At 44.7% G+C, this 15,342-nt stretch overlaps 2 protein-coding genes and 2 long non-coding RNA genes across 10 annotated transcripts; 1 reads left to right on the top strand and 3 right to left on the bottom strand.

Annotated features, from left to right (window-relative positions):
- Positions 1 to 83: 83 nt before the first annotated feature.
- Positions 84 to 2,507, bottom strand: LOC117184923 (uncharacterized). Of its 7 annotated transcripts, none has more exons than XR_004470436.1 (5): positions 1,877 to 2,507; positions 1,639 to 1,802; positions 1,096 to 1,570; positions 540 to 1,027; positions 84 to 480 (listed from the first exon to the last, which is right to left on the bottom strand). It is a non-coding gene; the product is annotated as an uncharacterized lncRNA (long non-coding RNA). The 7 variants fall into 7 exon arrangements; XR_004470549.1 differs by having other exon boundaries at positions 85 to 480; positions 1,692 to 1,802; XR_004470691.1 differs by having other exon boundaries at positions 85 to 480; positions 1,696 to 1,802.
- A 2,471-nt stretch (positions 2,508 to 4,978) lies between these two features.
- Positions 4,979 to 6,128, bottom strand: LOC117184839 (uncharacterized). Its single transcript, XR_004470350.1, has 3 exons — positions 5,993 to 6,128; positions 5,436 to 5,923; positions 4,979 to 5,376 (listed from the first exon to the last, which is right to left on the bottom strand). It is a non-coding gene; the product is annotated as an uncharacterized lncRNA (long non-coding RNA).
- Positions 6,129 to 7,763: 1,635 nt separating this feature from the next.
- On the top strand, positions 7,764 to 14,024 carry nau (myogenic-determination protein nautilus). The gene is made up of 5 exons (XM_001357788.4): positions 7,764 to 8,636; positions 10,159 to 10,281; positions 10,349 to 10,423; positions 13,497 to 13,575; positions 13,640 to 14,024. Exons 1-5 carry the CDS (start codon positions 8,118 to 8,120, stop codon positions 13,828 to 13,830), a joined length of 987 nt encoding a protein of 328 aa, XP_001357825.2. The 5' UTR covers positions 7,764 to 8,117; the 3' UTR covers positions 13,831 to 14,024.
- Positions 13,907 to 15,197, bottom strand: LOC4800573 (alpha-tocopherol transfer protein-like). Its single transcript, XM_001357787.4, has 3 exons — positions 14,812 to 15,197; positions 14,371 to 14,743; positions 13,907 to 14,309 (listed from the first exon to the last, which is right to left on the bottom strand). Exons 1-3 carry the CDS (start codon positions 15,111 to 15,113, stop codon positions 14,049 to 14,051), a joined length of 936 nt encoding a protein of 311 aa, XP_001357824.1. The 5' UTR covers positions 15,114 to 15,197; the 3' UTR covers positions 13,907 to 14,048.
- Between the last annotated feature and the right edge of the window lie 145 nt (positions 15,198 to 15,342).

Here is a 15,342-nt window from a genome sequence, read left to right as displayed (position 1 = left end):
AGCCACGAGGAGGCATATAACAACAACAAAACAAAAAAGCCTTATTTTAACTTTTAATTTTATTTTTTCTAATTTGTATATACGTATATTCTATATACATGCTTTACATACATATAATATATATGCTTATATATGCTGTCTCCGGGTATGAGCATACCCGGCCAACCAGCCTTTTCATCTGTTCCACCTCCTTTCCAAGATAGTGCCGTATATCCTCCTGCTCCTGATGAAAAGACGGATATAACGCGTATCGCCAATCGTCGGCCGTGTCCATCACGTCGTATTCCTTCGCCAAAAGCTTGCGCAGGTGAGCGACATCCCAGAGCATAGGGTACCTCTGGGCGGCGTCCATCTTTGCAAGCAAATTTTCGGCGCGGCCATCAATCTCGGGCCGTATCCATATGCCTCAATGTTGTCCAGCACCATGGAGACACTTTTGTATATTGCATCCCTGCCCATGACATCTTTTGATCCCAAGGCCTGGGAATAAATGTTAATAAAATATATGTTCTATTCATTATATATTAACAGTTTCTTACCAGTTTCAAGTGCAGAAAGTGAATGTTAGACCCATCCAAGTTAAAGGCTGCTATCGCTAGCACCTTCCACTTGATGGATCCACCTCTAGCCCACTATACGTGCAGTTCATCATAGATCAATACGAAACGAGAACTCGCACAATGCTGGAGATTCGAGATCAAGCTGATCACACCATCGTCCATCTCATGCAAAAGTTCCTCCTGGCTAACAGTGCGCACAAACGGCAATATCAAATGGTGCATTTGATTCATTGTTGACACTTGACACAGTAAGACACTAGACACTAGTAAGTGCAAGGTTGTTGACCTGCTTATATAGCTTGATGCCCTTCGGTCTGTGTAACGCTGCCCAGAGGTAATGCAGAATGATGGATAAGGTAATCCCGACTCAGCTCAGATCAAACGTTTTCGTGTATCTGGACGATCTTTTGGTGATAGCCCCGGACTTCCAGACACATCTGCGATATCTGCGATTGGTGGCCCAGTGCCTGAAAAGAGCAAATTTGACGATAGGCCTACAAAAAAAACCAAATTCTGCTTTAAGTCGCTGAAATACCTGGGGTTTATAATCGGAGATGGCACGCTGCAAATGGATTCCGATAGGTTTGTGGCTATACAAAGGATCCCGAACTCGAGCTCAGTGAAGGAGCTACGGAGCTGCATAGGAACCGCAGAATGGTATAGGCGTTTTATCATGGACTTCGCAACCATAGCTGTACCGTTAACCGATGCCCTGAAGAAGCGCGGGAAGTTTTTCTTGCCAACGGAAGCAAGAGCGGACATAGAATCCCTGAAGAAGGCGCTCACCACGGCTCTTGGGCGTCTAGCGAGATGGTCATTGCAGCTGCAGAGGTTCGACTTTGTGATCGAGCACCGCAAGGGAGTCGAAAATATAGTGGCGGATACACTATCACGCTGCATCGAGGAGGTGGTTCTAGACCCAACGGAAATCATCGGACGGCACTGACGAAAACTCTCATCGCGAAGGCCCACGAAGACCACACAGCTATACCCGGTGGAATGAAGAAGACCTTGTGTAGATTAAAAAGTAGGGATCGGTCAGAAAGTAGTCACGGAGAGGCTATGCCAAAAGTTCTACATAGACTTCTTTGGACGTATTTGCAGAAGGATCACAGAGACTGGGACATCTACCTACTGGAGATCGAAGTGTCAATCCGTGACTCCGTGCACGAAGCCACAGGCGTAACGCCGTTTTTCGCTGTATTTGGACAACAGATGTTCCCGAATGGGAACTGCTATAAGCTGTTCGGAAAGTAGGAATATCCATGTAGAGCAGCATGCAACAATTTGGCATTGTTGCAGCAGTTGTGCATTACCTGTACCTGTACATTTGTTGCCGCTTTCACAGTTAATTGTCGAATACTATAATCTCTTTTTGGCTCAGCACGCACTTATCAGTTTCCGTTCAACTTTTGCACCAATTGTTTATTATTATTCTGTTTTATCAGCATTTTCTTTCCGTTTCGTTTACGCGACGTTGAGTAGAATTAACATTTTGTCCCGCTCTTTCGCAATAACAATAACAATAACACTGTCGCTCCCGGATAGCACAGCGCGCGTCCAACGGTTGATTGTGAATGCGCCGTTTTTCCGCGCTCAAATAATGCCACGCAGTTGGATGCTCCTCAGTGGGTTGGCTACACACTGACACGCTTCTCTCTCTCTTTCTCTCTCTTCATTGACTTCATTGCCGTGTGGAAGCATACAATGTGAAAACATTTTCTTTTGCGATTTATTATTGACTTGAACCGGCTTTTTGTGGTTTCGTACTTGTGCAAGTATGCACATACGTATGTATGTATGTATGCACGTTCATTATTTGGTTTACGTTGTGCTTGTAAAGCTTTAAAGTGTATTTATTTAAGGTGAGGCGGCATCCCTGCCACTCTCTCTCGCTCTGTATTTGCTCTGAGATGCTTACATATGTATGTACTTAATAGTTTTGCAGCTTCACAAAAGTCTGAAGTGTTACGGAAGGGAGGGTTCTATCGGAATTCCTTTTCTTTTATGAACCATACCTTGGAAATGTCTGCATCTCATTCTCTCTTTCTCTCACTGCGCACATTTACATTTAACCCGCCACCATCTGTTTTTGCCATCTCTCTCGTTCTCTCTTTTTGCATTGGCTGACGTAATTTTACGCTGTTTTGCCGCATGGTGCACATTTTTATGAATGGGAAGACCTGTCCCATGGCAACAACAACAGTAGAAGCAGCATAAGCAACCAGAACAACAGGTGAGAAAGCTGCAGCGAATTTACACAGATCAACAAACGCAAGGGCATTGGCAATTAGCAGAGCAGACAACGGCAACATATCCGTTTATAATTGTCTTAATTGGAAAGTGATGTGCCGCTTGTGTTTTCTTCGGAAGTGTTTCCCTTGTTATGACCCATCCTTTTAAATATAGATATGTACCTACACAGCTGATAAGCAGCCGCATGTTCGAAAATGCGTCAAAAATTTCGTCAGCTACAGGTAGAACAGGTAAAAATCATTTTGGAAATTGGTTTATTGTTTCGGCGCAGATTCCAGGTTTTTCAAAAATAATGTCAAGGGAATACCCTGTTCGTATCCTTGAGGTGATGTACTTGTACATACATATATACATACACATATACCAGTCCAGAAACTTTCCTTTTAGCACTTCATTAACTACGACTACTTACTTTGATGAAATTTATTCCAATGTTTATATGCTTAATGTAAGTTAAGTAGCAATGTTTAATGGAAGAAGAAATCAAAAACAATACACGATTTTTTATAATTTGAAATTTCCTACAGCCCGCAAAAGAGAGTCGCATGACTGTTGCGCCCTCTAGCGGAACTATATGATTCGATAAGCCAGTATGCGGCATAATGTTGCCATTTTAGCTTATTTTAAGCTAGATTTTGTTTATTTTAAAATCGAATAGCTTGAAAAGTATTTGAATTGCTTATAGCGTGATATTTAGTTTATTTCAAATTTCTTTTAGCTTATTTTAGCTTAAAAATATTTAGTACAAAACCATTTTTGTTTTTGATTTGATTGTAATATTTTTTAATTTGTATCGATAAATCGGACAAAAATCATATATGTTGTTCGTATTTTGGTACATCGTCCAATTTTGTGTATAAATGTAAGGTAATTATTCGCTGATAAGTTTCAATCACACTACAGTATTGTACATGTTTGCACATTTACATACAAAAAATACGCAATGTGCCAACTGACCCCACAAAAGCGTACTGCTGTTTTTGTAAGACACCAATAGGAGCCAAGTTGGAATTACGCCAGCATGCTGTCGTCCAGCATGCTTGCGTCCAATGCAAGCATGGCACAAACTAACAAAATACCTTTTGTTAGAAAGTCTTCAAAAACCGAGGAGCAAATGCCTGCACTTTGTTTGTACACTGCTGAGCACTCGGCCAGTGGATAAAATCATGTCATTCCTTTAATTAAAAATTCAAATATCCCATATTTTGATGTGTTCTTATGGTTAGCTCAGTTGTAAGCTTTTTAATTTTAAGCTTATTCTAGCTTTTTCCCATCAATCTAGCTTATGGTGACTCTCAAAATCTGGCAGCACTGGTACCCAGTGTGCCCGCAGCGCAACACCAATGGCCACATTACCAGCTGAATTTTGTGTATAAAGCAGCGACGAGAAAGCCATAATCGGCCCGCCGTCGGCGGGTGCAGACAACAGCCAACCTCCGCAACCAGACTTCTCGGAGCGTAATTTAACCTCCGCAACGAATCTTCTCGGATCGTAATTGAACCTCCGCAACAAATCTCGGAGGGTAATTGAACCTCCGCAACGAATCTTCTCGGAGCGTACTTAAACCTCTGCAACGGCATTGGATTTGCAATTGGGTGTTCCTTGTTGGCATTCTGCATATCTACTGGAAGTCTGCGAGGTGTTTTACCTTGCCGCGGCCCGGGAGGAGCTTTACTTTCCCGCGGCGCTTGCTTAATACACCTCCGCTTTTCCACTTCAATGGGCGTGAATGAATAGCCTTTTTCTGCCTCATATACGCAGTGCGCTCCGGTCCCAGTGCGCTATCGCGCGCGAGCGCAGGGACGCTCGGGAGATATACGATCTACCCGGCGCTCAAGCCAACATAGATCATAAGGCTTAGCTTAGTTACGATTCCACCCCCGATACAAGCTGCCGCGTCGCACACTTATTCGCCTACACAGTCTAGCTTATTTTGACACTTAAAATGTGGCCGCACTGAGTGCGTCATAGAATGCTCATCTCTAGTTATAGAAATCGTGTACACTACATGTAACTGTGTAGATACGTCGCTAGGTGCGTAGTATAGTTCCTAAAATTCTCGCGGCATATTTTAAATGGAGCCACGAGGAGGCATATAACAACAACAAAACAAAAAAGCCTTATTTTAACTTTTAATTTTATTTTTTCTAATTTGTATATACGTATATTCTATATACATGCTTTACATACATATAATATATATGCTTATATATGCTGTCTCCGGGTATGAGCATACCCGGCCAACCAGCCTTTTCATCTGTTCCACCTCCTTTCCAAGCCAGTGCCGTATATCCTCCTGCTCCTGATGAAAAGACGGATATAACGCGTATCGCCAATCGTCGGCCGTGTCCATCACGTCGTATTCCTTCGCCAAAAGCTTGCTCAGGTGAGCGACATCCCAGAGCATAGGGTACCTCTGGGCGGCGTCCATCTTTGCAAGCAAATTTTCGGCGCGGCCATCAATCTCGGGCCGTATCCATATGCCTCAATGTTGTCCAGCACCATGGAGACACTTTTGTATATTGCATCCCTGCCCATGACATCTTTTGATCCCAAGGCCTGGGAATAAATGTTAATAAAATATATGTTCTATTCATTATATATTAACAGTTTCTTACCAGTTTCAAGTGCAGAAAGTGAATGTTAGACCCATCCAAGTTAAAGGCTGCTATCGCTAGCAGCTTCCACTTGATGGATCCACCTCTAGCCCACTATACGTGCAGTTCATCATAGATCAATACGAAACGAGAACTCGCACAATGCTGGAGATTCGAGATCAAGCTGATCACACCATCGTCCATCTCATGCAAAAGTTCCTCCTGGCTAACAGTGCGCACAAACGGCAATATCAAATGGTGCATTTGATTCATTGTTGACACTTGACACAGTAAGACACTAGACACTAGTAAGTGCAAGGTTGTTGACCTGCTTATATAGCTTGATGCCCTTCGGTCTGTGTAACGCTGCCCAGAGGTAATGCAGAATGATGGATAAGGTAATCCCGACTCAGCTCAGATCAAACGTTTTCGTGTATCTGGACGATCTTTTGGTGATAGCCCCGGACTTCCAGACACATCTGCGATATCTGCGATTGGTGGCCCAGTGCCTGAAAAGAGCAAATTTGACGATAGGCCTATAAAAAAAAACCAAATTCTGCTTTAAGTCGCTGAAATACCTGGGGTTTATCATCGGAGGTGGCACGCTGCAAATGGATTCCGATAGGTTTGTGGCTATACAAAGGATCCCGAACCCGAGCTCAGTGAAGGAGCTACGGAGCTGCATAGGAACCGCAGGATGGTGGCGTTCACCACGGCTCCTGTATTAGTCCATGCCGACTTTAAACGCCATTTCTATATCCAGTGCGACGCCTAAGATTTTGGAGTGGGAGCAGTGCTTTTCCAGCTGGATGACGACAAAGCAGAGCGTCCAGTGGCATTCTTTTCTTCCAAGCTGAACAAACACCAAATAAATTATTCTGTAACGGAGAAAGAATGTTTAGCTGCGGTATTGGCAATAGAGATATTCAGGACATATATATAGTGTTCCATGAACATTTTGTTGCTAGTCATCTTCTGGTTTTGTGGTTTTTTATCATGTCAAATAATTTTAATTATTATTTTAATTGTGGTCCGTCGCATCACCGCTATCCGCTGCAGCCAGAGCATCAGACGTGCCAGCCATTTCAGACACAAAATCAATTGTACCGGCCAATGTACCAATAGGGATCTCAACCGTACGCAGATCCGCAGACATCTCCATGGCAACTCCAGCAACAACAGCAGCCCCCTGGTCAGCATTCCCTGTATCCCGGTACCGGCCGTGGCCCTGGCCGGTGCCGCCAAGAAGAACGTGTCCCTGTACAAACACATCGGAGGAGGATGCTCCCGTACAAGATTAACGATTCTGATTGCTAACGTTGTCATATAAAGGAACGGTTCCAATAAGACACTTAGTAGGAACATTTTTCAAGATATTTCTGTACAAAATATCGTAAAGATCTCATCTGAAAGATCGATCCGTTGGGCTAATAAAAACTTTCGACTAACAAAAGTAAGCCCTACTTTATTTTTTATTATCCAATTGAAACTATTTAAAATACGTATTTATTCGTACAGCTCGAACAAAAACGTTCGCCAGGCGATAATGATTGGATTTACAATTGGGATTATCGTGTGGCACAACAAATAGTCGGCGTTACCAAAATACCATCAGACCGAATCAAAACAAAGCATCCATCACAGTACAGCGAGGAAAGCGAAATAAGACCAAGTGGAAAATGGAAAATGGGAGAATGAAAATGGAAAATGCACAGGAAAAGAAAACCACAACGAGCCCAAGACAAAAAAGATTTACAATATCGCTTGGGAAGATTTAAAGGTGATTTCCAAAGATATATATTGTGTTTGAGTAGCGATAAATAAACAGAATTTCTTTCAGACCATTTTCTATTTTCCTCCCGCTTTCCTTCTGTTTGATTTTTTGCTCAATTTGATGTCGGAAAAACAAGGGCAGATCCCCCCACCAGCCAACCACTCAATCTCGATGGAAAAGTCGGAGAAGACAATTGAAAGGCGGAGGAGGGGACTGTGGCACGGTGACACTGTGGACTGGGGGAAACTCTCGGAGTCTCTCCTCCACTAAAAGTGTCACATTAACGAATTGCTCTGCTGCCGCACAACTAATTTATGCCCCAGCACTAATCGCTGTTCAGGTAGGATCCGATTTATTTGATTTCCCTCCGCGCGATCATAAATATACGGGCAATAAGCCTTTCACAAACAACGAAAGAACACAGTTTTCATTGAGCAGAAAATCCGCATTGCCATGAGGCGTTCGACTCGTAAATAAACTCAGACTATACTCGATCGTGGCGAGGGGCGTGGCCTGGGGACGATTTAGCGTCCTTCTGACTTAGAGAGCCGCCAATGTCGTCTAATGGCGGGGCGCCCCTAAAAATAGAATCCACTCGAGAGCACATCCCAGCCACTCAAAATGCGGCACCGACGATCGGAGCGGAGCGGATCGGATCGTTGAGCACATCTGGGGGCGCCCCCGAGCCCGAGATATGTACATATGTTCCATTCTTTGCTTTATTTTCCCCCGATATTGTCAACCAAATGTGTTGCGTTTGCCGCGAGAATCGGTTCGTTGATCGTTGTCTCTCTGCCGCTCGATAGTCGACACGTGAATCGGGAATCGGCCTTCCGGAATCCGGAGTGTGAATTGATCTCAAAAGGATCTAAAGAGTGATCTCAAAAGGATCGCATCGGAGCTAAAGTGAAGTGGCAGTGGCAGTGAAGATGACCAAGTACCACAGTGTCGGCAGTGAAATGGCCGCGGGCCACAGCATTAAGCAGGAGTACAACAACAGCTACCCGCAACAGCCACAGCCCGGCTACAGCAGCTACAACCCATCTCTGGGACACCCCAATGCCAGCCACAATCCCCACCAGACGCTGCAGAACTTCTTCAGCCGCTTCAATGCCGTCGGGGATCCAAATTGCGGCGCAACTGCCTCCGCCTCAGCTTCTGCCTCCGCATCAGCCTCCTCGTGCAGCTACGGCCAGAGCGGCCATCCGGCGGATGTGGATAAGCAGCTGGCGATGACCATGACCCCGTCGCCCATCTACACCACGGACTACGACGACGAGAACAGCAGCCTGGACTCCGAGGAGCACGTCCTGGCGCCACTGGTCTGCGCCTCGGCCCAGTCCTCGCGTCCCTGCCTCACGTGGGCCTGCAAGGCGTGCAAGAAGAAAAGCGTCACCGTGGATCGACGGAAGGCCGCCACCATGCGAGAGCGAAGGAGACTGAGAAAGGTAAGAAAGTAGCTTCGATTGCTGCAGTAGCTACAGAGAAAGAAGTTTCTAGCTGAGATCTGGGAGCATTTATAATTTAGTTTTAGTTACTGATCAGTGATCTCTGATATACAACTAAAAAACACTTAGAATGATCCTTTAAATGATTAGAAATAGGTGCAAGTGCCATTTTGGAATAAGTCCTCCATTTATCATCGAAAATTGATTTTAAGTGATTAGATTCCAAAATGATACTATCACCCATTTCATCAAAAGGATTATATAATAGATTCCTTAAGAGAATTCCTTACATACAAAACCGTGTCCAGGAGTAAAATTTTCACCGCTTGTGTACGTCTATTCGGAATCGTTTCAAGTGCAAAGGAAGTGAGACGAAATAATCCTTCAGTAAACCCTTTCATTGTAGTATTGTATTCATGTGACCGGAACTCTGACTTATACGTTTATCCTTTCAATGAATTCAGCTAATCTGAAAATAAGTTCTTATGCGGTTGAAGGGATCCCACACATCATTTGTAAAGGCATTCATAGATACATAGATACGGTTATAACGTTTTCTTGGGCTGGAAAATATAAAATAGAAAATGAAGATCAGCCAAAAGATAATGATAATGGAAAAGTTATACACAATTTTTATATTTTCACTCAGACTTTAATGTTTATGCCATTAATGTTTGTATTTATTAATTTTCCATTTAGATGAAATATAGGACGACCTAAAAAATGTGTTTTATATTTAAATCAAAGTAAATTCTATTCCATTTCACTATTTTTTTTATTTTAAAACCGTGTGGCGTGTTTTTTTGCCATCTGTCTTATTAACATCCCATTACAAGATACAATTTTCACATTTTCATTTCCAAATCTTAGCTTCTTCCTTAATTCAACATTTTTTATGACATTTCCTTATTTGGGGGATCCTCAGCAGCACTCAATTGCAACATTGTTGCACCACCACCACCGCCGCCACAGAGCACAGAAATTAACACTTTGCCACTTGCCATCGTTTGTTTTCCAACCGCCAGGGAGGGCCCAGAGGCCGTAAAAGAATGAATAGGGAAACCACCCAACAACAGTCATAAAACAAGAAGATTTGCCAAGACCAAGAGTTAAGCATCACCATTTATGAGTTTGACAATCGTAAAAGTTGTAGATGAACCCCAGGCGTACGAGTATTTATAGCTCCACATAGAGACATTAACCGATGCAAATGGAATCGAAATATCATAAACCGAAAGGGGGAGGATAGGACAGGGACAGGGACAGAGAGAGGGACTCTCGATCGTCGTCTGACACTGCTGCTGGCTGTCATAAAGAGAAGACCATGGGGTGGGCGAATGGTTTAATTGTCGAAAATTTGATGCTCTATTTAATTTGAAATATGTTTTATTAAACAGCCACTTAAAGGGGAACACGCCCGATCTGATGATGGGGCTGGCTGTCCGTGTTTTTATGACGTTCCTAATGGGTTTCCATGATTTCTACGATCGCCGTTAATTGATGATTTCGTTTCACATTCTAGGTTAACGAGGCCTTCGAGATACTGAAGCGACGCACATCCTCCAATCCCAACCAGCGCCTGCCCAAGGTCGAGATCTTGCGCAATGCCATCGAGTATATCGAGAGCCTGGAGGATCTGCTTCAGGTACGGCCATAACATCCCAGGATTCTCAGGCATCACTCTTAATGATTGATCTTTCTTTGGCTTATAGGAATCCTCGCCCTCACGCGATGGCGACAACCTGGCGCCGAGTCTAAGCGGCAAAAACTGCCAGTCCGATTATCTGGTAAGTTTTTTCACTGAACGCCAATTAATATTAAGAGTAAAGTAAAGGAGAGAGGAGGCCAAGGAGGCAAAGGAGGAGGTAGAGCGGTGAAGATAGAGGGGAAAATGTTCCGCAATTATTTTCTCGTAAAATTCTCATGCCTGAAAAACGTTTTCATACATTTTTCTTTGGCGACGCGCACATTCATCAAAATCTCAGGGTCTGGCCGCTTTGCTGAACATGAAAATAGAATATACATCGTCCCCACCTAGATCTTATCCCACATCCCAGATCCCATACCAGGTCCCATCCCATCCGATACCCGGTTGTATTTGCTGACCAAAATTTATGCCTTCGCTGACGTGCGACTTAATAAGCTCCCGATACCGATCCCCCTCCCGGCCGGCAACCCTCTACGTCCTCCCAAGATTCTCCGTATTACCGTGAATTTATGAATTATGATCACACGCTAAAGAGGCAGCTTTTCTGGAGAGAAAACTTTTCCAAAAAGAAATGCAAGAATATAGCGGACAAATGGCTGGAGAATTTATGTTTGAAATATAAAAAGAAGGGATGGTACGGGTGTGGGATCGAATCGAATGGTATCGTATGGGAGGTTGTTGCCTGCATTTAGTGAAATGCAATAAATAAATTTTCTTTTTATATGCCCCGTTCTTAGGGCCGTCCTCTAAATGAAAATCGTGTTGTAAATTAATTACAACAAATACGTTTGCCTCGAGGGCAGCCATAGACGACAAAAAAGCACCTTTTAGGAGGAGGCTTGGAAGAGTTTTCCTCGCGCGTTTATTTGATTTTCCATGTTCGGGGGGATCGCATATATTTCATAATAGTTTCGAGCGAACGGGAACAAAAAGAAAATGTGTCAGTTGACAAATTGCACAGGAAAAACATGACAAGATCTCGGGGTGTTCGTTCTGTTCGTTCTTCGAAAGGTGTTGCAAGACATGGACATGGGCCCCAGCTTGAGTGGGGCATACTCGTGCTGGGAGGGGTGATGTGACAGGCCAACAAATTGTCAACAATTATGCAAACATTTTTGCCATCTTGATGTTAAACTCACACGCCCTCACGCCCCCTTTCGTTTCACTGCGACTCGGGCGACGACTGGGTTGAGTAATTTCCATGCAGTTTGTTTAAGTTTTTCACATTTTTAATGTACAAATTTGTTAATTTACCATAAAACTTTGCATATTTGTATGCTGCTCTCTCTCTGTATAGTGCGCCCCCCATTGGCAGATATTAATGTGCGGCCATAGTTTGATTAAAAACTGGCACTACGCCAAACGTGCAGACACATTGAAATGCATTTGGAGACTTAGTCTCAGACTCTGGCAATCCATCCATCTCATCCATATCCATTTATTCGAGGGCCACAGGCCACACTGAACCTGGAGATTGTCTATATATAAACCTCAACCTCAATGGCTTGACGATATCTCTGATGTGAACTGCCTTTCGAGCACTCCATTTGAACAGGTACCTCGTACCCGAACTCGCACTCACACTCGCAATCGTAATCGTAGTATATCTGTAGCTTCCAATAGATTTGCTTATCGGCCACAATTTATTGCAGTACTCAAAGATATTCAATGCGAGTACAACACCTGGCAGAAACCGAAATTCTAAAATCGTTTGGCTAGCGATTTCCATGGTAATTGGAATCGAAATAGCAAGTAGTGATAACTGGAACTTCTAGGTGCAAGTGACTCAGTAAAATGGAGACACTCGAGTGGACGGTGGACGTGGGTGGGTGCAAGTGACTCAGGTAGCGATAGGGTTTCCTTTGATTATAACAATTCGATTATGGGTACATACGTATGTCTGGTCTTACAGCTCAATCATTATTGACAATCGAATTTTGAAAGACACTTTCTTTATGTTTATGCGGCACTAGCTCATGATATGTGTGTTCATACGAGAGCAAAAAGCTGAAAATCTGCCCGTTATTGGGATCCGAGACCGCAGTCCCAAGAATTATGACATCGCCAAACGTTCTATAACCATATATCTTGTGGGAAAAATTCATGTTGCTTGCGGTTTACAAATCGCATAATGCCTCATATCCGTTACAAGCAGCGAAGAGCGAAGGGAACTTCTAAGAGGAAGCGCGCCAAAAAGCGGCTTAAAATCTTTACGCAACGAAATGTTCAAATGATAAGTGGCATTTCATTCAGATACAAACGTATGATACATACATATATATGAAGAACTGTTTGCTACCCGGGTAAAGTGGAAAAATATACACAAATTCCACATAATCGGAAGGGGGACAGACAGTGTGGTGTTCGTGTTCGAGTTGTCGCATATCGAGCGCATGCTGTCACTAAACGCTTGGAAAATGATAAATCGCTTTATAAAAGTGCAGTGTGAGTTCTGTTCTGTTCTGTTGTGTTCTTCACTTCAGTTCTTCGGTTCTTCTAAATATAAAAATACAAAAGACACACGCACACAGAGACACTTATGGACTGCTCTGCTCTGCCCTGTGCCCGATCCCATACGATCCTTGTAGACGCACTGACGGCGCATTCTCTGGCGAGGGGAGAAACCGAAACCGAAGTCCAAACCCACCCAGAAGTGGCAATTATAATTTGCTTAGCAAAAGCGTTAATGCAATTTTTTCTAATGAAATCTCGAGCGCATCTCCGTTGTCTCCGGATGCCTTGTCGTCTGCGTATGCGCACCAAAAATATTGCATCAAATTAATTTAATTGCTAATAAGAGTGCGTACAATGCAGCACTTCTCACTACCCCAGACAATGCAACAGTGCTGCACTGGTTCAATGCATTTTAATTGGCTTGCAACTTTGTGGCCATGTGGAATCTTCACTTTCCTCTGTGGTCGGTGTCGCTGCTCGCTGCTCGGTTCTGGCATAAATTTTGGCTTAATCTCATCATTAGACTGCATTTTGTATGGCATTTGTTGGCCAAGACGACAGCCCGATGGGAGATGGAGAGAAAGAGAGAGAGAGAGATTCTGACGTTGTCATTTCGGTCGCCGGTATTTTTGTGTAATTTATTGTTTTCCCAATTTCATTGGAGGCTAAAACTAAAACGTTCGCTGTTTCCATTGCAGAGCTCCTATGCAGGCGCTTATCTGGAAGATAAACTCAGTTTTTACAACAAACACATGGAAAAGTATGGACAATTTACAGGTAAGATTGTATATCTACGCGAGCCCCCAGTGCATGGCCATAACAATCCATTATCCATTGACAGACTTTGATGGGAACGCTAATGGTTCGAGCTTGGATTGCCTGAATCTCATTGTCCAGAGCATCAACAAGAGCACAACATCCACGCCTGTGAAGACCACCGCCACGCCAGTGTCCACCAAGACGCCGCCAACAACGGGAGCCCCGCCAGCCACAAGCCTGCATGCGAGTTTCAAAAGGAAATGCAGCACCTAATGCAGCTCTAAGATTAGCCCCCATGCCCATGCCCATCCCCATCCCCATCACCATCACCATCCCCATGTCCATTAGGTAATTGTAAAAATATTTATAAGAGGATACACGAGATACCCAGTGACCACTATAGTACATAGGACTTAAATTATTTGTATAGTCTTAGCACTTAATTAAACAATAATTGAAACAATGAATAGCGTCATAGCATCTCGTCTCACTCAGTCCAGCTCCAGTTTGCGGAAGGAGCCACTCATCCCATTCAGCTCTCCGTTCGACCAGGCACTGGCCAGGCCCACGCGCAACTTCTCGTTGGTCCCGTACTGGGCATCGCGGGCAAGGTAGTCCTTGTTATCCAACAGACGCTGGCGCCAATAGTCCAGGGCCTCAGCCTGGTAGCCGTTGGTACCGCCATACTCGATGGTCATGGCCTCACGGGGTATGTGCTCGTACAGATCCTCCGATTTCTTGTGCACCACAAACTGAAAAGCAAATGGAAATCGATTAGAATCCACTTGGGGACCATTTCGATGCACAACCCACCTTAAAGGGCAGCTTAGAGGGAAGGAATTTGGTCACGAAATTGAAGATAGTTTGTCCCTCGCGCCGCATATTGATCATATGAATCTCCACAAAACGCAGGGGCAGGCACTGATCCACCAGGGCGAAGGCCTTCTTAAGCAGAAACGGATCGTACTGCATCATCTGCTCCATGGTCACGTCGCGGGCATCCACCACCCAGATGAGACCCGAAATGCTCGCATTGTCGCACTCCAGGGCGAGCAGCTCCAGCAGGATGAACACGAGTTTGAAGGCCTCGCGCGGGTTCGACTTCTTGGGATCGATTTGGCGGAACGGGGAAATGATCACCCGTGGTCCCTGGGGGCTGACCGGACGAGCGGGTATCACATGAACGCTGTGGATAGAACAACAATGAATTCCATTCTCTTTTCCCCGTGGGCAGGCGGCGCATTTTCAACCCACCCGCGCTGCAGCTGCGTCAGCAGTGCCTCATCCACCTGCCGGGAGCCGAGCACCTCGGGGAACACGCTGCGCAGTGAGTAGTAGTTGTCGAAGCGCCGTTTGGTCTCCTCCTGGCTGTAGCGGCAGCGTCGCAGGAAGGCCAGGATCAGCTGCTCGTCGGTGGGGGCCTTGAGGTGCGGCGACTTGGTAATCCACACCTGGAGCGTGGCCACAATCGCCTCGCGCTGTGACTGCTCCTCGTTGCACTCGGTCTTGGCCAGGGCCAACAGTTCGGGGTCTAGGGTTCTGAGTGCGGACGCCATGCTGGAGCTTGTCTAGCTGTTAACGGAATGCCAAGTTCACTGACGCATCGCGGTGGGTGCTACCCTGACGCTGGCATCGCTGCCGCTAAGCGATACGTATATCTAATCAGGGAACACCTTGTAAATTAGCAACGGAACGAACGGCAACTCTGTTCGGTACGACACCACACGAACCCAAAACCGGCAGCACAGACACAGATACGGATACATATGTACCTACTGGAGTACG

Source organism: Drosophila pseudoobscura, chromosome 2 (assembly GCF_009870125.1).
Source record: "Drosophila pseudoobscura strain MV-25-SWS-2005 chromosome 2, UCI_Dpse_MV25, whole genome shotgun sequence".
In the NCBI taxonomy this organism is placed as follows: domain Eukaryota; kingdom Metazoa; phylum Arthropoda; class Insecta; order Diptera; family Drosophilidae; genus Drosophila; species Drosophila pseudoobscura.
Note: the sequence above shows the minus strand (reverse complement) of the source record. Positions and strands in the feature narration are given on the sequence as shown.